General features: G+C 45.8%; 1 protein-coding gene across 1 annotated transcript in view; it reads right to left on the reverse strand.

Moving 5' to 3' along the window:
* The window catches only part of PRDX1 (peroxiredoxin 1), a 103,181-nt gene that overhangs the window by 31,705 nt on the left and 45,417 nt on the right, over positions 1-26,059 (reverse strand). The window contains exons 2-4 of the mRNA XM_033916241.1: positions 14,615-14,724; positions 9,518-9,671; positions 8,923-9,045 (exon numbers count right to left, since the gene is read on the reverse strand). Coding sequence (XP_033772132.1) covers positions 8,923-9,045; positions 9,518-9,671; positions 14,615-14,720 — 383 coding nt within the window. The 5' untranslated portion in view covers positions 14,721-14,724. The remainder of the gene's footprint in view (positions 1-8,922; positions 9,046-9,517; positions 9,672-14,614; positions 14,725-26,059) is intronic.

Genomic DNA, 26,059 nt, shown 5'->3' on the forward strand with positions numbered 1-26,059 from the left:
AATTTCTTCAAAAATCATTAGAAAAGATTTATTTGTACAACAAGCTCTGTATTATGGAAATTCGAATAAGGCGGGAAGATTGCTTGCAAATTATCTCAAAGCAAAAAGGAAAAAAACAAAAATAATTGCAATTCAAAATGAAAATAAAGAAATGTTATCTCAAACTAATCCCATAATAAAACAATTTTTAAAATTCTATAAAGATTTGTATTCTTCCGAGCCCTATTCAGAAAAGGAAAAAGATGGTATAGAATTTTTAAAGTTAATAAATGGACCAAAGATTCCTGAACATATAAAACGAAGTTTAGAAGAACCAATATCCTTAAAAGAGTTAGGTACAGCATTGAAGTCCCTCAGAGTTGGATCCGCTCCAGGTGGAGATGGTTATACAGTAGAGTTTTATAAATCATTCCAAAACATCATAATGCCCTATTTATTAAAATTATATCAGAAACAACTAAATAAAGGTTGTATTACAGGTACTATGGCTGAATCAATAACTATAGTTTTACCTAAGCCAAATAAAGATCCTACTTTGGTATCAAACTATAGACCTATTTCTTTAATAAATGTGGATGGAAAAATTTTAACTAAGGCAATAGCATTAAGATTGGCTAAAGCTCTCCCTTTCATTATTGATATGCATCAAACAGGTTTTGTTGCTCAAAGACATTCGTCTCATAATACTAGATTGGCACATCACATGTTATATTTGACAAAATCCATCAATGACCCAGCATTCTCTATTTCATTAGATGCGGAAAAAGCTTTTGATAGAGTGGAATGGTCCTTCATGTTTCAGACAATGGAATGGTTTGGTATAGGATCCGGTTTTATACAAATAATAAAGGCATTGTATAACTCCCCTGTTGCTAGATTATATATTAATAATGATTTTTCAGAAAAATTTATTCTACAAAGAGGGGTTAGACAAGGATGCCCACTATCTCCTTTGCTTTTTGATATCGTTTTAGAACCCTTGTTATTAGCTATAGAACAGATAAAGGAGATACAGGGTATTCCACATTCAGATAGAGAATATAAATTATCAGCATATGCGGATGATATATTACTTTATTTGAGAAATCCGGAAACAACCATTCCAAAGCTACTCGAACTGATTGAAAGATTTGGAAAATTTTCAAGATATAAAATAAACTGGAATAAATCAGAAGTACTTCCACTCAATGTACATTGTACAAAAAGTTTATTTGACTCATTTTCTTTTATTTGGAAAGAGGAAGGATTAAAATACTTAGGAATTTGGATTACAAAAACTATAGAAGAAACTATGATAATCAATGAAAAAAATTTATTACAAAAAGTGTCAGAAATGTGTGAGCAATGGAATCCTTTGTGCATATCTTGGTGGGGGAGAGTGCAAACTGTAAAAATGATGATTTTACCAATAGTTTGTTATCAAATTGGTATGATACCAATTTTTTTCCAGGGGTCTTTTTACAAAAAATTGGATAAAATATTAACAAAATTTATTTGGCTTGGAAAAAACCCCAGAATTGCTCTAGTATCTTTACAAAGACCAATTGAGGAGGGAGGGGTAAATTTTCCAAATTTTTATAGGTACCATCAAGCCTATATTATGCGTCATGGTATGTATTGGATCCTCCCAGAACCCATTGAACATATACCAGATTAGTTCTGGTTAGAATGGAGATTAATGTTTCCTTTACGTCTGAGTCATGTGATAAGTATTCAAATGCCAAGGTTATATAAAGATCATAAAATATTAATGGATACTTGGAAAACTATAAGATATATAAGTAATCTAACTCCTATTCCAATAACTAAATCAACGACTCAAACAATATGGCTTAACCCAAAGATCAAAGTTGGCGGTTTTAAAATTATCTGGAAACATTGGATGATGGCTGGAATTCGTATTTTAGAAGATGTAATAAATAAAGGTAAACTGCTTGAGTTTTCACAATTGCAAAATAAATTTGGTTTAAATAAATCACAATATTTCAGATGGTTGCAATTGAAGCAGGCCATTCAGACAGGGTTCTCTGAATGGAAAAATCTTAATAATTATCATAGTATGGAATTCTTATGTTTTCAGATAGATTCCATGGGACACCAGGCCGCAATGTGGTATAAATTAATATCTGGATTTATACATTAAAAAAAAAAAAATGGTCTTAGAGATATTTGGAGCATTGAGATTAAGCATCAAATTAATGCATCTCAATGGCCACGACTTTGGTCTTGGAGGATAAGATGTACAATGTCAGCATCTATGAGACAAACTTGGTTTTTTATTTTACATAGAGCTCTATGGACCCCTACACGTTTACATAGAATTCATAGCTCTAAGTCTAATAGATGCTGGCATTGTCATCTAGAAGCAGGGACATTAGATCATCTTTTATTCTATTGTCCATTCATATTAACATTTTGGAAATCAATTTGGCCCCAAATAAATAGGATGTTAGAAAATCCAGTAGCCTTGACATATGATACAATTCTATTTGGTACTACAATGAGAGCCCATAGTCAAATCTCATCAAATAACAACAAACTTTTATTTATAATGACTGGAATAGCAATACAGCAAATTACACGTAATTGGAAAAATTGGGACAGATTGAACTATAATTTCTGGTGGAACTCAGTTTGCCATATATATAAGATGGAACATGCATTTGCAACACAAAAAGGATATATGAATAAGTTCAAGAAAATTTGGGGACCATTAACAGAATATTGCAATATTTGAATTTCATTTTCCCATGATAAGAAAATAGTATAAAGAAGGAGGGGGGAGGGGTTAAGGGGAGGGAATTATTCTCTTTATCATATATTATAAATAAAATATTATAATAGATGATATTCTTACATGAAAATAACGTAATAAAGGGAGGGGGAAAAGGTTCATATTTAAATAATAATTGATAAAATCATTACAATATATATATTGTATAACTTTATAAGAAAAATAATTACAATTATATGATATATAAAACCATAAGAAAAATAAGACAAGAAATGTTATATATAAAATATATTATAAAAATATCAAGTGTATTGTTAAGATAATTGTATGAAAATTTATGACACTTGTTGTTAAATGGAAAAAAAATTCAATAAAAAAAAACTTAAATAAAATCCACAACTCTGCCGTGAAAGCTGAACTGATGCGGCAATATCGCCAAAAGCGGAATACCCTTTCTTATGAGGGAACCCCTGTGCGCCTGTTCCAAGATTACTCCCCTGCGTTACAAGAGCGTCGGCGGCGCTTCTCCCGTGTGTGCTCAGCACTTTTTGATCGAAAACACCGATTCCAGCTTCTCTACCCGGCGCAGCTGAAGATTTGGACCCCCACAGGATGGCAAACTTTTACCTCGGCGGAGGCTGCACAGGCCTATTTGGATGCACTACCGGGAAAAGCAGGGCCTTCTTCGGCCCCATGAGTCTTTTGGCACGGATGGAGTGCTGCTTTGGTACTCTTCTGTGGAGCAGCTTTTCTGCATCTCGTTGGTACTGGATCTGCGGGACTTTGTTGAATCCCTGATCCTTTTCTGACCTCCTAGTGTTTTGGTTCATTGTGGAGTTTTGGTTCTTATCCTGCTTTCGAGCTGGTCAGTGCCCCATTCATGCTCCGTCAGTACTGTGACACCACTATCCTGCCTACTAAAGTGTTTGCACCCCTGAATTCCATGCCATGTACTTGTTGCAGACCCTATTTGAGACTTTCAGGACTGTTCACCTGTGCACCTTGTTTGACTCTGGTATTTGCTAGGTGTCTGCATGGGTGGTAGTGGCCTGGGGGCTCCCACTGGGACTTATGATGTGAGCATTACAATGTGGGAAGTGGTGTATTGCTTGGATCCCCACCGGGCTGTTTTGCTGTGGGGTCCGTGCTTGATATACTTCTTCTGGATGGATGTCTAGCCTCCTCCCTTATGTGGACTCCCCGGGTGTTGGCTATCTGTCCTCTTTGAGTGTTTGCAATATCCTGCTTGGTTGGGGACTGCTTGTGGAGATTCTGATTTTGATTGGGGTTCTGGAGTGGATGTGTTTGGAACGGATCGAGTTGGGGGGGGAGGAATTCTTGTTTCTCTGTTTGATTGGGTTCTATTGTGGTTCCAGAGTTAGCTTTCTCTGTCGAGTTCTGTGTTTGCATGGATGGTTGCAGTGTGTGAGCGTGTTGGGTGCTATCCAGATCAGCCTGTTGGTGATCCTTTTGTGTCGGATGGTTGGGCGGCTACGGTGCTCTCCGGAGCCTGGGGTGCTGCTGCATCTTTGCTTCGCTTTACTCTGGCTTTTCTGGGTAGCTGTATATATGTGTATGGGGGGTTTGTTGGGGGGGATTTAGGAGAGTGTGGTGTGGCTGGGATTGGGGGATTTGGGGCCCTGTCTACGTCTTAACGTGACTCCCTCTCTGTTCCGCATTTGCAGGACAGGATTTTTGATACTGGTTGGATTATGGTGGGATTGGTTTGGGTGTGGGGGGGGAGGTTAGGGTTGGGGTGTGGTGGGGTCCTCCTTCTGCAAGTTTATTCCATTTTTTATTCACATTGTGCTATATTCCTGTTTTCTTTTGGTTAATGCCACTAATTTGTCACTACTCTGGGGGGTGGCTGGGCCCTTGGGGTGGTTTTCATGCTTTTCTCTTTTCTTCTTTCTGCCATGTTTTCCTTGATTTCTTGACCTGAGTACCCCTTTTAGACTTAAATCTCGGAATGTTGGGGGCATTACGTCCCCAATAAAGCGGTCCAAAATATTAACTGCCTTACAGCACTATTGATCGGATATTGCTTGTATACAGGAGACTTGTTTGACTGACGCGGAACATCTTAAGTTATGTCGTTCTTGGGTGGGGGAGGTATATTTTGCTTCCTCTCAGGGCCACCACGGGGGCATTGCAGTGTTGGTCCGGAAGTCTTCGCCTATTGGGGTACAAGTCTTGATAAAGAGGTTGATGGTAGATCTTTGCTTTTACAACTTACCTTGGGAGCAAGTTCTTATCTTCTCCTTGTGGTCTATGGCCCTAATTCGAGAGAATCGGCTTTTGTGCAATGGTTGTTTAAACTTTGTTCTTGCTTTCCTGGGGATCCACTTCTTCTCATGGGTGATTTTAATTTGGTCATGAACCCTGATTTGGATAAATCTGGATCCCCTGTTTCCTCCTTAGGTGCCAAGGGTCATATTCTCTCTGACTCAAAGAGGTCTATCTGAGGAATCCCCCATTGGGCAAAAACTTGATGTAGAGGGGAGGAATTGAGTGCCCATTCGTGAGGTTGGAGAAAGCAACCCAATTTGTCCGCCAGACAGTTTTGCTGACCTTGAATGTAGACAGCTCTGAGGAAGATGTTGTGAGGCATTGCCCAATTCCAAAGCTTCAGAGCTTCCTGACAAAGGGCGAGAGAGCCTGTGCCTCCCTGTTTGTTGACACAGTACATGGCGACTTGGTTGTCTGTTTGAATGAGGACTACCTGGTCGAGAAGAAAATGTTGAAAAGCCTTGAGAGCACTGAAAATCGCTCCGAGCCCCACGCCCAGGGCGATACTTGCGAAATTCCCGCAAACGCCCCCGGGCCGCACCACCCCGAGACGCAGGGCGGGCACGGTCCTCCGGCAGACGGGGAACTTTCGAGTCCGACAGAGTCTGAATCAACTTATCCAAGTCCTCTCCAAATAAAAACGACCCCCGAAAGGGAAATTTAGTAAGCTTAGCTTTGGACGCAGCATCCGCCGCCCAAGCGCGCAGCCACAACACCCGCCTTGCGGCCACGCCAAAAGCCATAGACTTAGCCGAGATCCGCACCAAGTCATATAGAGCATCTGAGAGGAATGAGGCAGCCATCTCAATCTTCGCTACCTCCTGATCCACCAGAGACCAGTCATCAGACTCCCGATCCAAGACACGCTCCGCCCACCGAAACACGGCGTGAGCGACCAGTCCCCCACAAATAGCCGCCTGGACCCCAAAAGCAGAAACCTGAAAATTTTGCTTAAGAATGTTCTCCAACTTGCGCTCCTCGGAGTCCCGCAAGGCAGAACCGCCCTCAACAGGCACGGTATGCCGCTTAGAAATTGCCGAGACCACCGCATCAACGACTGGCGAAGCTAACGTAGCCCGATCCCCTTCTGGAATGGGATACAGGCGAGCCATGCTGCGCGCCAGCCGAAACGGCGTCTCCGGCGTTTTCCACTGCTCCAGAATAATATCCCGAATATCCTGATGCATAGGAAAAGAGCGGGAAACGGAACAGATCCCCCGTAACAGAGGGTCCCCCACACGCGGAGTCTCCGGCGGCGCGTCCTCAAAACGCAAAACCGAAGAAACCTGTTGAATAAGGTCAGGCAGCTCATCTCTCTGAAAAAGGCGCACCACAGACGCCTCTTCACCGGAGAACGGGAAACCCGACAACCCGCCGCCAGCTTCCGTCCCCTCCAGAGGGTCCTGGAATTCCTCAGAAGGGTCCAGGTCCTCCTCCAGACCGACCCGTTCCTCCGACCACAAATCCTCGTCCCACGACACCCGCGGACGCTTGGACAAGGGAGGCGGCGGAGGGGACGTCACGTCAGACGAGAGAGGCAAAGCCGCAGGGAGCGCGGAGGAAACCCCACCCCCTGAAACCCCCTGGGCGCAACCGGGACCCCCAGCCGCCTGAAAATAGGCTCTGCATAAAGAAAAGAAAAAATCAGGAGAAAAACCCCCCGAGGGTCCCAAGGGACACCCTGCCACAGCAGGGGACCCAGCAGAAACCTGCCCCTGCATAGTCAAAACAGGGGGAAGGTCACCTGAGGTGGAAGATAAAATGGAGGGGCCAGACAGAGAAGATGGCGGTTTTCCCGCCAAAAAAGCTCCCTCCATAGCCTGAAGCGGCTGAGAAACCTGAACAGTCTCAGCCGCTAAAGCAGGCAAGCCGGCATCAGCTGTCAAAAAATCAGCTGAGAGGGAATCCTCCAAAACCCGACCGTCGGCGGCTCGGGGAATCCCTCCGTGGGCGGACGGAGAAGACCGGGCTTCTCCACCGTTCCCTGCCGACTCGCGAGGCACCATCGGCGGGGAGCTCTGGGCGCCTGCAGCCGCTGCCGACGGAGTTCCTCCACCGCACCGGCCTGAACACCGCTTGCACAGGCCAGCCGCGAGTGCCTCGCGAGTCGCGTCTGGAGCACAATGAGCACTTTTTCCCTTTAGAAGTGCTCATTGCTCCATACGCGACCTAGCTGTAAAAAAAGTGCCGGTTAGTTGAAAAAATACAGTAAAATACAGTTTTCTTAAAGGGAAACAACCCTCCAGACCAGCACTACCTCAGGATTTTTTTTTTTTTTTTACAGAACAGACTCCACAGGCTCTCTAAGCAATATGCCTTGCTTGATTTAGGGGGCAAGGCTTACTGCTGAGGCTCCTCTAAAAAAATGTGGGGAGGTGGAGGAAGTGGGGGGAGGGACCCCGCTCGAGACCCGCCGAGTTTGACACCCCCGAGGTCGGACGAACCCCCAAACAGAGTCCGCCCAAGCTCCGTCCGGCCAAAAACAGGGACAATAAACCCCCTAAACAAATTCCAACAGCCCTACCAAGGGAGATGGGTACAGATCACATCAACACCTGCTGGAGACTGAAAGAAGACTGAGGGAAATAGAGAAGGGAGGATAGCATATACTGTCCCAAAGTTTTGTTTTCAGTCTCCACCTGCTGGTCATGATTAGATATATACCCATTCGTAAAGTTAACCTCTACTGGTCTGGAGAGTGCTAAAGAAAACCATTTTACTATGCTGTTGCTGTGCCTCCCAAATCAAATGTAAAGTTCTACGGATATTATCTCCTACTTGACGCCTCTGGATAAATCCAGCTTGATCAACATGGACAAGTCCCGGTAGCACTCGTCCCAATCTCAATGCCAACACCTTTGCCAAAATTTTAGCATCAACATTTAATAATGAGATGGGACGATATGCTCCACACTGCTCCAAATCCCTTCCCAGCTTCAACAATCCCTGCTTCTCCCATAGTAGATGGCAGAGAACCCCCATCCCGCACCCCATTACCAACCCTCACCAACAAGGAAACAATCTGCTCCTTAAAGGTCTTATAGAACACATTCGGTAGCCCATCCAACCCCGGAGATTTACCCCCTTTTAAACCTCGTATGACCCCATTCACCTCCCCCTCCGTTATGGGAAGATCTAACCCCTCTTGTTCCAAACCCGATAGCTGGGGCAAAGGGACCATGTCTAAAAAAATCTGTGATCTTAGAACCATCACTCGGGTTGTCCCCACGATACAACGCTGCAAAAAATGTGACAAAATGGTTATGAATATCCTTATCAGTCCTATACCTAACCCCATCAGGTCCACGAATGCTCTGAATAGTAGCAGACATCCTACGAGCCCGCAAATAACGGGCTAGCATAGCACTAGACCGATTTCCATTCTCAAACATAGCCTGTTTCAATTGTGTCTTCCTAAAAGACAAGTCCTCAAGTTGTAGTTGGTGTAATTCCAACCGTGCTTTACTCAAGGCCGCATAAACCCTGGATCGAGGATCAGATTGATGTTGTTTTTCTAGTTCCACTAATCGTTCACGCAATCCCAAAGAGCGCCTAGCTTTGTCTCGTTTTTTACGGGCCCCCCATTTAACAAAAATACCCCGAATAACAACTTTCAGAGCATCCCAAAGTATCCCATCACCTACTTCCCCATTATCATTCATATATAGATATTCTACAATAGACTCCCTCACTTCTTGCAATATGATAGGATCCCCTAAAAGTGATTAATTTAAATGCCAAAATCTTTTACCCGATTGTATCCTAAGTCCCTTGCATACCACCCAGACAGGAGCGTGATCGGAGATCTGAATATTGCCAAGCTCCGCCTCTTGAATCCCACCCCAAAGGTTAGCATTTAATATTTTTATGTTCCAAGGAAAAAAGTTGCATGTTCTTACCTGAATGAAATACCCTCATCTTCCTTCAGAACACCATAGTCTTTAGAAATAGTGTGTTTTACATCTGCCAGAAGTGGAATCTTCATGGACCCCAAGCCACCTTCAATCCGAGCTGTGTTAGTCCTGCATTAGATAGTATGTTACAAAAGAACCCAGTGTCCCCTTTAAAACTAAAAGCCCACTTTTTTGAAACTGCTTTCAACTCTTAACTCCCCCTCACTGCTGTAAGATACCTATACCCACTAAAACCTCCCCAACCCTGAAATGTCCTGTCTAAATTAGATTGGAAGCTCTTCTGAGCAGGGATGTCTATTGTATGTTAAAATGTACAGCACTGCGTACACCTTTCAGCGCTATAGAAATAATAATTAGTAGTAGTAGTAGATTAGGTTGAAAAGCAGTAGCACAGAGCTACAAAGCTCAAGTTGGATTCTCAGTGCCACTTTGCTTCTTCCTCTGGTTTGCATCTGTAGCATCAAGCACAGTTAAAATGCATTAATCTGCCAAGCCAGAACAAGTATTCTGCTTGAAGCATAGACTATGAAGGATAACATTTCATGTTCAAGAAAACTGAATAAAACAAGCTGGAACTTACCATGCAAGATGACAGAAATGGGAATCCACTGAGGCTGCAATTATTTCACAGTTGATTTTTTTAAATTCTGCAGAACGGTCACTGAAGGAGGTAATTTCTGTTGGACAAACAAATGTGAAGTCCATAGGGTAGAAGAAGAACACCACATATTTTCCTGGAAAAAAAAAAAAAAAGTAAATGCATGAACTTGGCACAGAACATTCCAAATAGATCTTTAGTTAAAGGGAGACTAAGAGACAGGTGGTAGAACACTGATCAGCAGATCCATTCCCAAAGTACTGTTAATGAGAGATTTGATTTTAAATCCAGAGAACCAGTCACACTAACTTTCCCTGGTAAAAGTTTCACTTTCCAGTAAATGCCCAATTCCATGGTCATCCATTCAACATGATACATTTTGATGAATTACTACATAGTAAATGACAGCAGATAAAGACCTGCATGGTTCATCCAGTCTGCCCAGCACTCACACATCTAATTCATTTTATTTGCAAAGTTCCTCTATAAAGCATAGTTACACAACGTAAAGCACAGTTACTTACCGTAAAAGATGTTATCCAGGGACAGCAGGCAGCTATTCTCAACATATGGGTGATGTCATCCATAGAGCCCCAATGCGGACAGCCTCGCAAGCATACTTGCTTGTAGAAAACTTCAGAAGTTTCAAGTCAGCCCCACTACGCATGCGCGAGTGCCTTCCCGCCCAGCACAGGGCAAGTCTCCTAGCAGAGAAGCCAACCAGGGGAGGTGGGTGGGTTGTGAGAATAGCTGCCTGCTGTCCCTGGATAACAACTGTTACAGTAAGTAACTGTGCTTTATCCCAGGACAAGCAGGTAGGTATTCTCACATATGGGTGACCTCCAAGCTAACCAGAATGGGATGGTGGGTGTGTTGGCAATTTAGGAGAATAAATTTTGTAATACTGTTTGGTCAAACTGTCCATCCCGTCTGGAGAAAGTATCCAGACAATAGTGAGAAGTGAAGGTATGAACCAAGGACCAAGTAGCAGCCTTGCAAATTTCCTCAATAGGTGTAGATCTGAGGAAAGCTACTGAAGCTGCCATAGGTCTGACCTTATGGGCTGTGACTTTACTGTGAGGGATAATCCAGCCTGGGCATACCAGAATGAGATACAAGCCGCCATCCAGTTGGAGATGGTACGCTTAGAAATAGGATGGTCCAACTTATTTGGATCGAAGGAAATAAAAGTTGAGGAGTTCTGTGTGGTTTGGTGTGTAGGGATATTTCCGTATTCACACCTGAAGGTTAGGCCTCTATGATGTCATCAAGCCTGAACCATTGTTTCAAGAATCTCTCTGCAAGCAACTTTCCAGCATGAATTTTGCAAGAAGTAAGAAGTACACAGCTTTGCTGTTTCTGCCTGATGCATTATGGGGATGTACCCGAATGTTGCTATTCAAGGGCATTCATCTGTGCTTTAATAATGGGACAGTGTGAATCTTGAAGAAATTATTCTGTTCTTATCTGTCTAACGGCCCTGGGTCTTCCAGCATATATGATACTTTATACAGAAAGGCTATTCATCAAGTTCTGTTTCTGGATTGGTCCGAGGAAGTCATCTAATGAGATTCAAGAAAAGAAAGGTGCTAATTAATTAATAATAAGTCTAGTCTGTGATAAGGTCCGGGGAAGCTCAGATCTGCTCATAGATGTTCTAATTGTAAACTTTTTCTTTCAATAATTAGACCTGTAAGTTACCTCGTGTGATTCTCTGCCTAAGAGATAGAAATTCGGACATTTAAAAACTGTTCTGAATTTAGCACAGATAAACGGAACTTATTGCTGATGATTTATAGCCTCATCAAGGATTTTCAACACGTGTAACTTTTACAACGGTATTCCTGACGTCTTCCAGCTGACAAGAAAATTTTCTCTTCCATACATCGAGCAAAAGTCTGATTCAAAAGCTTATGAAGTGGAAGCTTGAGACACTCCGCCAGAGGTTGAGGAAGACGCATGACTTCTAGATATTCCTTAGAATATTTGGAGCCAGTATCCAATTGTACATCCAAATCTACAGCCATCTGTCGCAGGAAAGATGAGAAAGATAGCTGATCTGGCAATGCTTTGCCTCGAGAAGGACTCAAGGACGTCGAGGCAGCCTATGTCGAAGAGAAGCTTTGGCATGGAAAAATGCATCCAAAGAACCTGGTGACTTGGACTTGGCAATCGAGACCGGAATATCCTCGAGGTCCAGCATCGGAGACCTCGAATGAGGAGTCGGTGGTCTGGTCGAGGGTGGAGTAGAGCAATGCTTCGAGGAAGATAGTTTATCCTGAGAAGTACGATGCCTGGAAGAAGAAAAAAAGGGGATATGATCGAGACCTTCAAAATACTGAAAGGAATCGACAAAATAGAGCAGAGAAGATTATTTACATTGTCCAATTTGACACGGACTAGAGGACATGAAATGAAGCTAAGGGGGGACAGATTCAGGACTAATGTCAGGAAGTTCTGCTTCACTCAGAGAGTGGTTGACACCTGGAATGCCCTCCCAGAGGAGATTATTGCGGAATCGACCGTCCTAGGCTTCAAGAGCAAACTAGATGCATATCTCCTTAAGAGAGGCATATAAAGATATGGTGGACTATAAATTACGCCAGGTGTACACCTGGCAGGGCCTCCGCGTGTGCGGATCGCCGGACTTGATGGACCGAAGGTCTGATCCGGAGATGGCAGTTCTTATGTTCTTATGTTCGATGAAGGCCTCGAATGGTGGTGAGAACTGTGTCTGGAACCAGATCTCGAGGATCGAGGAGATTTTGCCTCGGAGACGTAAGCAGCCGATGCCGATGTATGAATAGGACTAGAGGCTGTAGATCGAAGCTGCAGAGGCTTGGTGGAGGAACCTCGATGCACTCTTAAAGACTCTGCTCCTTGCTTAGAATGTGAAGATTCTCGTCGATGCACTCGCAAAGAATCTGCTCCTTGCTTTTCGTGCTTGGATGGCAGACCAGACACTCGCAGAGACTCTGCTCCCTGCAAAGAGTGTGGAAGCTCAGACTGGGGCATAGAAAGCGCTCGACCTCGCGGGAGTCTGCTGAATGCCCAGTCTGGATAAAAGGAAGCAGTTTAGGTCCCATGTTAGTAAGGAACTGAATAAACTGCTTCTCTAATATGGTCTGGAAAGAAGCCGGCAAGGATGGATCCGCGTCTGAAACCAGACCACCTGCCTTGGCTGGAGGTTCCTTTGAGGTAGTGTGAGTGTGCTTCGATTAGTAGTCTTGGACACTTTAATCACCACCGGTGGAACCGACTGCTGAGCTATCTGACCTGAGGAAACAGGGGAAGATACAGCAGATGACATCGAAGCAAGAGCCACTACAAACGACGAAGGTCTGATGAGGCTCCAGGTGGAAGCAGTAGGCACCGAAGGAGCTTCGATGGAAGTCGAGGCTGAAGACGCCTTTGAAGTCGAGGGATCAGTAGGAGACTCCATCTCAAAAAGCTTGTCCACCAGAATGCAACGACGCTTGAAAGCACAAGGTTGAAGTGTTTGGCAAGGCAGGTACGACCTAGGATGATGTTTCGGCCCAAGGCACTTGAGGCAGCATCTGTGAGGGTCCGTGAGAGAGATCGCGCGCTGACACTTACACCTCTTAAAGCCTGTAGCAGGCCGGGACATAGGCAGAAAAATAGCCGCCGCAAAGTCAAAGCTCGCGGGCTGCAGCCGAGCAGCCCATCCCGGAAAACAAACGGAAGACAAAAAAATTTTTTTTTTTTTTTTAACTAAAATAAAAGAAACAAAATAAAACAGCGATTCGTGAAGAAAAAACACAAACCGCGGTTGAGAGAAGCAAAAAGTGAACGAAGTTAAACACAGAGAGTCAAAAACGGACTTCTCGGCTCCACGGAAAACTGAGAACTGAGGAGACGCGCCCTGTGCTGGGTGGGAAGGCACTCGCGCATGCGCGGTGCGGGCGACTCGAAACTTTGAGTTTCTTCAAGCTTGTGAGGCGTCCGCATCCGGGCTCCGTCGGTGACATCACCCATATGTGATAATACCTGCCTGCTTGTCCTGGGATAACTTCTTATGGATATTCTGCAGGGACTGAGGGACAGATTCTCAAAACTAAAATCTGCTTTTTACATGCTCTCTAAACCAATTCCAGCCGATTTAGCATGCTTGTATTTTAGCGACAGATTATTAGAAGCTTACCATAGTCTTTTCGGAGTTTTCTAGCAGTCTCTGATACTGCCATGCAAATATAGAAGGAGATCATTAATATTAAAATGAACACTCAGAGTGATTCTCTAACCTGGTTGTGCCACATTTGTGGCCAAAATTTGCCGACAGGTCTGAGCTGTCGTTGCCTTACTTTCTGATCAGTGCCTGAGCGCTGATTGGCTCAGGCACCAACAAGAAAGTAAGGCTTGACAGCTTAGTCAAGCAACCCTCCTCCCTACCCGACACCCCCCTCCAGCAGCGGGAGAGATGCACACTCCCTCCAAACACCCCCCCCATTGATACCCCGCCCCCTTACCTTGTTTACAATGGCTGGCCAAAAGGATGCCTACTCCCTCTGGCCAGCAGGCCTGTCTCTTCAAAATGGTGGGCCTTTTCCTTCCTGGCCAGCCATAGTAAACAAGGTAAGGGGGAAGGGGCAGGAGGTAGGAGTGGTATTATGTGGTGGCCGGGAATGGGCATCTTTCCCACTGCCAGGTGGGGGGTGGTGGTGGGGGCACTGCTTGGCGATGGGAGTGGGCATCATTCCTGCTGCTGTGGGGGGTGGGAGGTATTGCTTGACTTCAGTGGCCAGAGGGAGTGGGCATCCTTCCTGCTGATCTTCGATTGGGGGGGGGGTTCTTGTGTGTATTTATTCTGTGCATGTGCCGATCACTATCATCAGCGATGGGCACATGCAAGTTTAGCAAACCTTCGTTACTCTACCAACCTCATTTGCATGCGCAATTTTTGAAGAATGACTCGCCTTTTTAAAATCGCTACAATAACTGCTGTAACAGTGGGCCAGTTTTTAACGCAAAGTTGTGAGAATTTAGCCTTGAGAAACCACACAGTAGGAGCAAGACTGTGCCTTACCAGAATAGTGAAACTAGAGTCAAAGCTGAACTTACCCCTATAATCAGATAGCTTTATATCTTTGAATTGTCCATCAGGCATAACTGCAGTGGCTTGGAAATCAGGGGCAGGTTTGCCAATCTGTGCTTTTCCTACAGACATTTTCCTGTAACAAAAAATGAATTTTACAACTACTGTACTATATTTAATACCCATATTAAAACAGTTCATGCTTGTTGTTTGGACAAATCTATCAATAGCTAGCCTGAAATTGTGCAAAACACTATGAAAAAACATACTTTCCATAAAGGTCCAACCTACACAGCCAGACCAGCCTTAAACAATCTTAGGTGCAACACAAAGGATGCAGAACAAATCCCAACTTCTCACAGGATAATCATACTTCTGCTACTCAGACGACTAAACTGCAGATTTGTACAATCTCTAGCATACAACCTGTTCCTGAACTTTGTTTTGACCTGGCAGTATTCCAAATGAGGTTATTACGAGGGCTAATAATCCACAAAGTGCTCTTAATGGTGCCAAAGTCACTTTTGCAAACATGAGAACTCTGAATTTTGTAAATATTATCTATAGCTTCAAGGGTCTTATCTTTTAAAAACTCTACATGGAAACGGTGCATTACTAATTTCTATAATATTGCTAGAAGTACATAGACACAGGGACAAATTTTTTCCTGCCCCCCTCCCCCCACATTCTTTTCCTGTCTCATTCCTGCAAGCTCCATCCTCATCTGCATAAGCATCAAACACTTTAAAATCATAAGTGTTCAAGGCTTGTGTGGTTAAAGCAGAGCTTACACTTACAGGAATGCGACAGGGACGGGATGGGAAAAGTGACTTCCTGCAGAGAAATTTATCCCAGTGTCATACAAGGTCAAAGGCACTGCTAAAGTCGATCTGCAGTACCAATGTGCTTTTTCCCCAGTCATAGAAGCTAAAACTATTTCGGTACTATAATTTGTACAGAAACCAGACTGAGAATTGTGTAGAATGCTGAACTTCTCTAAATATTTCATGAGATCAATGTTAACCAGTCCTTCAATTAGTTTAAGAAAAAATGCCATGTTGGCAATAGGTCTGTAGTTGGCAGTCAAGGAAACAGACTCCTTAGAATTTTTGAAAACTGGAGACACAAGTATATTATGACCAAGTTCAAGGGAGAAGAGGCCCAATTTCTCTCACTGTACGGCAACTCCTCCAGTCCTTTAACCATTTTAGTCGCTCTTCTCTAGAACCTTTCAAGTAGTACTGTGTCCTTCTTCATGAACGGCGACCAGTGCTGGATGCAGTATTCGAGGTGGGGGCGTACCATGGCCCGGTACAGTGGCATGATAACCTTCTCCGATCTGTTTGTGATCCCCTTCTTTATCATTCATAGCATTCTGTTCACCCTTTTCGCAGCTGCCGCAAATTGCACGGACGGCTTCATCGACTTGTCGACCAGTACTCCCAGATCTCTTTCCTGGGGGGGTCTCTCCGAGTACCGCATCAGACATCCTGTATTCGTGTATAAAGCACAGTTACTTACCGTAACAGGTGTTATCCAGGGACAGCAGGCAGATATTCTTGACTGATGGGTGACGGCACCGACGGAGCCCCGGTACGGACACTTTTAGAGTGATTGCACTCTAAGAACTTGGAAAGTTCTAGAGGCCGCACCGCGCGTGCCTTCCCGCCCGACACAGGCGCGCGGTCCCCAGTTATGATAAGCCAGCTAAGAAGCCAACCCGGGGAGGTGGGTGGGACGCAAGAATATCTGCCTGCTCTCCCTGGATAACACCTGTTACGGTAAGTAACTGTGCTTTATCCCAGGACAAGCAGGCAGCATATTCTTGACTGATGGGTGACCTCCAAGCTAACAAAAAGAGGGATGGTGGGAAGGTTGGCCATTAGGAAAACAAATTTTGCAAAATAGATTGGCCGAAGTGTCCATCCCGTCTGGAGAAAGCGTCCAGACAATAATGAGATGTAAAAGTATGAACTGAGGACCAAGTGGCAGTCTTGCAGATTTCCTCAATAGGAGTGGAACGGAGGAAAGCTACAGATGCTGCCATAGCTCAGACTCTATGGGCTGTGACAGAACCTTCCAGAGTCAGTCCGGTCTGAGCATAACAGAATGAAATGCACGCTGCAAGCCAATTGGACAACGTACGTTTAGAAACAGGATGCCCTAATTTATTCGGATCAAAGGACAGAAAGAGTTGTGGGGATGATCTGTGGGGCTTAGTACGGTCTAAATAGTAAGCCAAAGCCCGCTTACAGTCCAAAGTATGTAGAGCCTGCTCACCAGAATGCGAGTGAGGTCTCGGAAAGAAGACAGGCAGAACAATGGATTGATTGAGATGGAATTCAGAGACAACCTTAGGAAGAAACTTTGGATGTGTACGCAGAACCACCTTATCATGATGAAAGACTGTGAAAGGTGGGTCAGAAACTAGTGCATGAAGCTCACTGACCCTCCTGGCAGAGGTGAGAGCAATAAGGAAAAGTACCTTCCAAGTGAGAAACTTGAAAGAGGTATTCGCCAAAGGTTCAAATGGAGGCTTCATTAAGGCGGAAAGAACCACATTAAGATCCCAGACCACAGGAGGAGCTTTAATAGGAGGTTTTAAATTAAAAAGACCTCGCATGAATCTGGTGACCAGGGGATGAGCTGAAAGGAGCTTTCCATGGACTGGCTCATGAAAAGCCGCAATAGCACTGAGATGAACTCTGACGGAGGTAGATTTGAGGCCCGAGTCAAGACAGAGAAAGTAGGTAATCCAATAATGCCTCTACTGAAAGAGATGTGGGATTATGATGATGAAGAAGACACCAAGAAGAGAATCTTGTCCACTTCTGATGGTAACACTGAAGAGTGGTCGGTTTCCTGGAGGCATTCAGGACAGAACGAACGGGCTGAGACAGTAGAGAATCATGTGAAGTCAGCCCGAGAGATACCAAGCTGTCAGGTGTAGAGACTGGAGGTTGGGATGTAGAAGGGTCTCCTGTTGCTGTGTAAGCAGAGAAGGAAATATTGGAAGCAGAAAAGGATCCCTGGAACTGAGTTGAAGTAGAAGGGAGAACCAATGCTGCCTGGGCCATCTTGGAGCGATTAGAATCATGGTGGCTCTGTCCCTCTTGAGCTTGAACAACGTGCGTAACATGAGTGGAAGTGGAGGGAAAGCATACAGGAACAGATTGGACCAATCTAGGAGGAATGCATCCGCTGCCAGACGGTGAGGAGTGTAGAGTCTGGAGCAGAAGCTGGGCAGTTGGTGATTGTGAGGAGCTGCAAAGAGGTCCACTTGAGGAGTGCCCCACTGGTCGAAGATGGACTGCAAGGTCGATGGATCGAGAGTCCATTCGTGTGGTTGTAAAACTCTGCTGAGTTTGTCCGCTAATGAGTTCTGCTCCCCCTGGATGTAGATCGCTTTCAGGAACAAGTGGTGATCTGTGGCCCAAGTCCAAATTCTCTGGGCTTCCTGGCATAATAGGCGAGAGCCTGTCCCACCTTGTTTGTTGATGTAATACATCGCCACCTGATTGTCTGTGCATAGTAGAAGTACCTGAGGAAAGAGAAGGTGCTGAAATGCTTTGAGGGCATAAAACATTGCCCTGAGTTCCAGGAAATTGATGTGATGTTTCATTTCCTGAGGTGTCCAAAACCCTCGAGTTTTGAAACTCGTCCAAATGTGCTCCCCAAGCATAAGGGGATGCATCGGTGGTGATGACAAGCTGATGCTGAGGCAGATGAAATAGAAGACCTCTGGATAGATTTGAGGATATCAACCACCATTGCAGAGATCGACGAAGTGATGATGTCACAGATATGTGTCGTGAGCAAGGATCTGTCGCCTGGGACCACTGATTGGCTAAGGTCCATTGAGGAGTGCGCAGATGAAGACGCGCAAGGGGAGTGACGTGAACTGTGGAGGCCATGTGACCCAAAAGAATCATTTGTTTGGCAGATATGGAACTTTGAGACAGTACCTGCTGACAGAGAAACTGGAGGGTCTGAAGACGATTGGATGGAAGGAATGATCTCATGAGGATTGTGTCCAGTATTGCTCCAATGAACTGAAGTCTTTGAGTGGGGATGAGATGAGATTTTGGAAGATTGATCTCGAATCCCAGGAGTTGAAGAAAGAGGATGGTTTGATTCGTGGCCAGAAGAACTGACTGAGAAGAGGCAGCTTTGATCAACCAGTTGTCTAGGTAAGGAAAAACCTGGAGATGGTGAGAGCGAAGAAAAGCTGGAACCACAATGAGACATTTGGTGAACACCCTTGGAGAGGCGGCAAGACCGAAGGGTAGCACCTTGTACTGGTAATGATGATGATTGATCATGAACCGAAGATATTTCCTGGAGGTCAGATTGACCGGAATGTGAGTGTAAGCTTCTTTGAGATCGAGGGAGCATAGCCAGTCGCTTTGATTGAGAAGAGGGTAAAGAGTGACTAAAGAAAGCATTTTGAATTTTTCTTTTACCAAACATTTGTTGAGATCTCGAAGATCTAGAATGGGTCTTAGATCTCCTGTTTTTTTGGGGACTAGAAAATAACGGGAGTAGAACCCCTGCTGATCTGGAGGAACTTCCTCTATTGCATTTAAGCGAAGGAGAGATTGAACTTCTTGAACTAGAAGGACAGATTGAGGAGAGTTCAAAGCAGACTCTTTTGGTGGACTTAGATCCGGCAGAGTTTGAAAGTTGAGAGAGTAGCCCTGATGGATGATGTTGAGGACCCATTGGTCCGAGGTGATGATTTTCCATCGACTTAGGAAAAGAGATAAACGACCACCTATGGGTTGAGGAAGGTGGGTGGAAATTTGAACGCTGGCTATGCTTTGGAGAACAAAGTCAAAAGGGTTGTGACTTTGGTTGTGGAGGTGGCTTCACAGGCTGTTGTTGTTGTTGAGGCCTAGGAGGTTGACGTTGTGCTTGGCGTTGACGTCTAGGTGGTTGGGAAGGTGTCTGCAATGGTCTAGTTGCATAGCGGCGCTGATAAGCCGACTGCTGTCTGAAAGGCCTTGTAGTAGGGGGCTTCTTTTTATTTTTGAGCAGAGTATCCCAACGTGTCTCATGAGCTGAGAGCTTTTGAGTAGTCAAGTCCATGGAATCCTCAAAAAGCTCATCCCCCAGGCATGGTGCATTGGCTAACCGATCTTGATGGTTAACATCAAGTTCGGATACCCGAAGCCAGGCAAGCCTACGCATAGCTACAGACATAGCTGTAGCTCTTGAGGTTAGCTCAAAGGTATCATAGATAGATCTAACCATAAATTTTCGCAGCTGAAATAGCGAAGAAGAGCATTGATGAAAAGCCTGCTGTTTTCGTTGGGGAAGGTACTTTTCAAAAGAGGCCATGGTGGTAATGAGGTGTTTGAGGTAAAAAGAAAAATGGAATGCGTAGTTGCCAGATCTATTGGCCAACATTGCATTTTGGTAAAGCCTCTTACCAAATTTGTCCATTGCCTTACCCTCTCTGCCAGGAGGTATAGAAGCATACACACTAGCTCCTGAAGATTTTTTCAAAGTAGATTCCACTAACAAGGATTCGTGAGGAAGCTGGGGTTTATCGAATCCAGGGATAGGAATCACCTTGTACAAGGAATCAAGCTTACGGGGAGCTCCAGGAATTGTTAAAGGAGTCTCCAAATTCTTGTAGAATGTCTCCCTTAATATATCGTGCAGAGGGAGCTTCAGGAATTCCTTAGGAGGCTGGTCAAAATCAAGTGCATCTAAAAAAGCTTTAGATTTTTTAGACTCAGCCTCCAAAGGAATAGACATGGAGTCACACATACTTTTCAAAAAAGAAGTAAAAGATGTGGATTCCTGTCCTGAAGAAGGATCAGGCAACGCAGAATCCTCTTCTTCAGAAGAACATTCACCTTCAGAAAGGAATGGTTCTTCAGAGTCTCCCCCCACAGATCGGGGTCTCTTACATGAGATGTACGATCCCGGGACTCTGGAGTCGAAGGTTCCAAATGTCGGGATTTGCGTACCGACTTACCCGATCTCATCGACACGGTACCGGGAGATGTAACCTGTTGCACCGGTGCCGAAGTCTGTACCGACTGATGTCTCGGCTCCGGTGCAAGAAGTGGCATCGATGTCGATGAGGCCGAGTGCACCGGCACCGAGGGAGTGGATACAAGAATAGGAGATTGTCCCACTATCGGTACCGGTGGCTCAGACCGGACCGGTTCTGGAAGGATCGGGGTTAAAATAGCAGGAATTAGCTTTTGGAGTTGTTCCCTAAGCTGAACCTGCAAGACGGCGGCAATGCGCTCATCTAAAGAAGGCACCGGTACCGCTTTTTTCTTCTGCGGTACCTTAGGTGCCGCTCTACACTCCGAAGAAGAACCCGATGTCGAAGGGCTAACTTCAATCGGAGCGGAGCGCTTCCGCTGGCGTTTCACGGTCGGCAGGATTGGGCTCACTGCAGTGGAGACCGGAGGACGCTCCAGCGGGGAAGGCTTTTTAGCCGGCTTACCTGGAGGGTGCGACGCCGGCGCGGTATCGCGCGGTGTCGACGAAGAAGGTGCCGACTGCGATGGAACCGATGTCGGTGCCGGTGTAGCGGAGTCGGACATCTCGGCACCGAAAAGCAACCGCTGTTGGATCTGGCGGTTTTTCAAAGTCCTTTTCTTTAACGATGTGCAGCGGGTACAAGTTGACGCTCGATGATCCGGACCAAGACACTGCAGACACCAGTTATGTGGGTCTGTCAGTGAAATTGGCCGAGCGCACCGCTGGCACTTTTTAAACCCGGGTTGAGGGGGCATGAATGGAAAAACGGCTTCAGCCAAATCGAAGCCCGAGGCTTCGATAGTGGCAATAGGCCGCGCCGGGGCGAAACCGAAAGAAAAGGAAAAAAATTACTAATAGAAATTTTTTTTTTTTTATAAATTAAAAGAAATAAAAGAAAAAATGAGGGAAAAAATCTTTCCCAAAGGGTTTACGCGAGCGTGGAAGGCAAAAAGAGAAAAAAATTGTTCAACAGCCGTTGAACACACGTCTTCTTAGCTCCGCGGAAACTAAGAAACTGGGGACCGCGCGCCAGTGTCGGGCGGGAAGGCACTCGCGCACGCGCGGTGCGGCCTCTAGAACTTTCCAAGTTCTTAGAGTGCAATCACTCTAAAAGTGTCCGTACCGGGGCTCCGTCGGTGCCGTCACCCATCAGTCAAGAATATGCTGCCTGCTTGTCCTGGGATAAGGTTTGTTACCGACATGCATCACCTTTCACTTACCAACATTAAACCTCATTTGCCATGTCGCAGCCCATTTCTCAAGCGTGTTTATGTCACGTTGCAGGTTTTCGCAATCCTTCTGTCTTCACCACTCTGAATAACGTCGTATCGTCCGCAAATTTAATCACTTCGCTCATCGTACCAATTTCCAGGTCATTTATAAAAGTGTTGTCTGCAGTGTTCCCTCTAAGCGGGCGGGTGTTGTGAGCAAACTTTTTTCACTGTGAGCTAAAAATATCGGGCGCCAGCAAGTTATGAGCCAAATAAATATGTTGCTTTCTACCACAGAACTTCCTTACGTTTGTATGGAATCTATCCCCTTTCAACTTTAGAGAGTGCCCTCTCGTTCTCCCTGCCTTAGCTACTAAGTCTATTCCCTTCAGTACCTTGAATGTTTCTATCATGTCCCCTCTCAATCTCCTCTGCTCAAGGGAGAAGAGGCCCAGTTTCTCTAATCTTTCGCTGTACGGCAACTCCTCCAGCCCCTTAACCATTTTAGTTGCTCTTCTCTGGATCCTTTCGAGTAGTACCGTGTCCTTCTTAAAGTACCAGTGCTGGACGCAGTACTCCAGGTGAGGGCGTACCATGGCCCGGTACAGCAGCATGATAACCTTCTCTGTCTCTTCAGTCCAGCATCTGCCCCTTCCATTCACTGTCTGTCTTTCCCTGCCATCTCTCCTCCTCCCCCCCCCCCCCCACCCCCCAATTTGGTCTAGCATCCATCATCTTCCTTCTGTTCCCCTCATGGTCTGGCATCTCTATCCTTCCCTCCCCCCTGTGGTTTTTAGCATATCTCTCTTCTCATTTCCTCCACTCAGATCTGATCATTCTCTGCTCTCTCTTCCCTTTTCTTCTCTGGTCTTCCTTCTCTATTTTCTGCCTCCATCTAAATTAAATTCTTTCTTACTATTTAGTCCCGTTTCCCTCTTTTCACTGTGTCTACACACAGCTTGTCACCCCTTTCCCTCACCCCTCCATTATCTTACTATTTTCTTCCCCCTTTATTTATCTCCTCCTTCCATCCAGTATGTGTTCTTTCCCCACTTCCATTCAGCATCTGCTCTCCCTTCTCAACTGACATCCATCTGCCTTCTGCTCTCTCTCCCTTCTTCTCACTTCCATCATCTGTCCCCTTCTCTCTCTCTCTCATCTCCTCCATTCCATCATCTGCCCCTTCTCTCTCTCTCTCTCCCCCCCCAACTTCCATCATCTGCCCCCCTTCCCCTCACCTTTGTGGGTCACTTTCTTTCCCCTGAGGGTGGCTCATGTCACAGGGGAAGCTTTGGCCGAGCAGAACCGCTTGATTGACAGTGGAACTTACTTGATTGATGTCGATGCTGGGGCCCGTTGCCGTTTGAAGGAAAAAAAAAAAGGTGGAAAAAAGGAACCTGTAAAGGCGAGAGGAAGGGAAACCTCCAGGACAGCTGCTTTTTGCCCTCCTTCAGCGGCCCAAGAGTTCAGACCAGCAGCGGCAGCTCTGTATGCTTTTAACTTCGGCACAGAGCTGCCCCTAATCAATAGTTTAGCGCGGTTTCATGAGGCAGCCTCGGGGCCTTTGATAGCCGGCCCGCTTCGATGATGCGATGTGGGCCGGCCTAGCAAAGGCCCCGAGGCTGCCTTATGAAACCGCGCTAAACTATTGATTAGGGGCAGCTCTGTGCCGAAGTTAAAAGCATACACAGCTGCCGCTGCTGGTCTGGAGGTGCGGAGACAAGGCAGGAGGCAAACGCGGTGGAAGGCAGGAGTCCCGGCGAAGGCAGGAGTCCCGGCACAGCGACTGCAACAGGAAGTTGCAAGTCAGCTGACGCCGGCCTTTCGTTGCGGCGGGGACCGAATCCTTGGCGGACCGGCAAGATTTTGTTTGCGGACCGGCGGTTGAAGAACTGTGCTCTACACTGTGTGCGCTGTGACGAGAAACTTGTGCGCTGCGAGGTAATATTTTGTGCGCCCGCGCACCCCAGCGCAGCTTAGCGGGAACACTGTATTTTTCTCTCCTGCATGCTTCTTCTCCTCTGGACCTCATTCCCTTCCCCAACCAACATCTCTCTCCCTCCATGAGTTCAACTTTTCTTCCTCTCCTCCACCCCTATTGGCAACATGTCTCCCCCTGTCTCACTGCCCATCTGTCTTTCTCTCATTCCCTCCCTTGCTAAGTGGGGAAAGAGATTCAGGTGTATCTCTCCCACCCTCTACAGGCAAGTATCCCTGGCAGCAGCTTCAGCAGAGGGGTGTAGGCAGGAAGGAGGGATCCCCAGTGGCAGCGTTTTGCCAGACAGGCAAGCAGGGAATATCCTCCATGGTGGCCAGGCCACATACCCCCAACAAGCAGCCTGCATACCACTAAGGGTACGCGTACCGCATGTTGAGAAACACTGGGGTATAGTACCATTGGTAGAGGATCTTATAGCCACTCAACCATATTACACTTCACCCTCCCGATTCATGCTTTTAAGACTCGCGACTTCGGTTATTCGTGATTTTTTTTAACCCAGACCCACCCCTTTATTTATTTATTCAATTTTCTATACCATTCTCCCAGAAGTGTACTGGCGACCGAGACTTAATTGTCTCTCCCAAACCTTAGTCTCATATGTCTTGCCAGTGGCATTTTCCCATGCAATCTGATACTGCCTGGGCACTGAGATGGAGAGTAGTATAGCATTGTAAAGGTGGGTAACAGCACCCCTACCTGCCCTCTGTAGAACAGCCCGCTGCAAGGGAGATGAGGGCTGTTGCAAAGCTAGAAGTGCTCTCTTTTAAGAAATCCACCAATTGCCAATAATGGAAGAGATCATGCCCCCACTCTTCCTCCAAATAGGAGACCAACTCACCCTCAGAGAAAAGCTGTCCCAAAGTTAGTAATCCCCTTCCCGCCCAGCATCAAAACATAATGTCCAATTCCCCAGGAGCAAAATGAGCAGCATATGGTACGGCCATCTCAGAAAAATATAATTGCCCACCCACAGCAGCCAAGTACGACGTTTAACACAGATTGAGAACATGTTGTAGGATAGTCTTTATGCTTTTAATGTAAAACCTTCACTGAACAGGAAGTGGTTGCCTTTGTTTCAGAAATTGCCTACAGAAATTACTATATTTCCCTATATAGGCCACAGCCTATATATGGGTTTTGCAATCCAAACAGTGAGTGTGGTTTCCTTATATGGGGCGGCCTATCTAATGACATTGTAAATAAGCCGCCCCAATAATGCAGCTCCCTCGCTGGCCTCCTGCAATGTTGCGGCTGCCCCAGTATATAGCCCCATATAGGCTGCCCCAGTATATAGGTGCAAAAAATGCCTATACATGTTTTAAAACTCTTAGATAAGCTACCCCATGTTACAAGCTGTGGCTTATCTAAGTTTTAAAACCACATGGAGGCGGCCTATACATTCCTCCCCCCTCCTGATAAAGCACAGTTACTTACCGTAACAGATGTTATCCAGGGACAGCAGGCAGATATTCTCCACATGTTTGTGACGTCATCTACGGAGCCCCGATTGGACACTCTCGCAAGCAAACTTGCTTGAAGATCTTCAAGCTTGTGAGAGTACCGCGCATGCACAGGTGCCTTCCCGCTCGAGCTAGGGGGCACATCTCCTCCTCGTGGCCTCAGTTCAGATAGCAAGCAGAGAAGCCAACCCCAGGGAGGTGGGTGGGTTGTGAGAATATCTGCCTACTGTCCCTGGATAACACCTGTTACGGTAAGTAACTGTGCTTTATCCCAGGACAAGCAGGCAGCATATTCTCCACAAGTGGGTGACCTCCAAGTTAACCAAAAAGGGAGGAGGGAAAGTTGGCAAGTTAGGAGAACAGATTACGCAACACAGGCTGGCCAAACTGGCTGTCTCGCCTTGAGAAAGTATCCAGATAGTAGTGCGAGGTGAAAGTATGAATTGAGGACCATGTGGCAGCCTTGCAGATCTCCTCAATAGGTGTGGACCTGAAGAAAGCAATAGACGACGCCATCGCTCTAACTTTATGCCCTGTGACCCTATTCTGCAGCGGGAGACCAGCCTGAGTGTAGCAGAAAGAAATACAAGCAGCCAATCTGTTGGACAAGGTGCGCTTGGATACGGGATGCCCCAACCGATTTTGATCGAAAGATATGAAGAGTTGAGGATCAGTTCAATGAGTCTGAGTGCGTTGCAGATAGAAAGCCAACACCCTCTTACAGTCAAGAGTGTGAAGAGCCACCTCTCCAGGATGAGAATGGGGCTTAGGAAAAAACACAGGAAGAACAAT

This window comes from Geotrypetes seraphini, chromosome 12, assembly GCF_902459505.1.
Source record: "Geotrypetes seraphini chromosome 12, aGeoSer1.1, whole genome shotgun sequence".
NCBI lineage: Eukaryota > Metazoa > Chordata > Amphibia > Gymnophiona > Dermophiidae > Geotrypetes > Geotrypetes seraphini.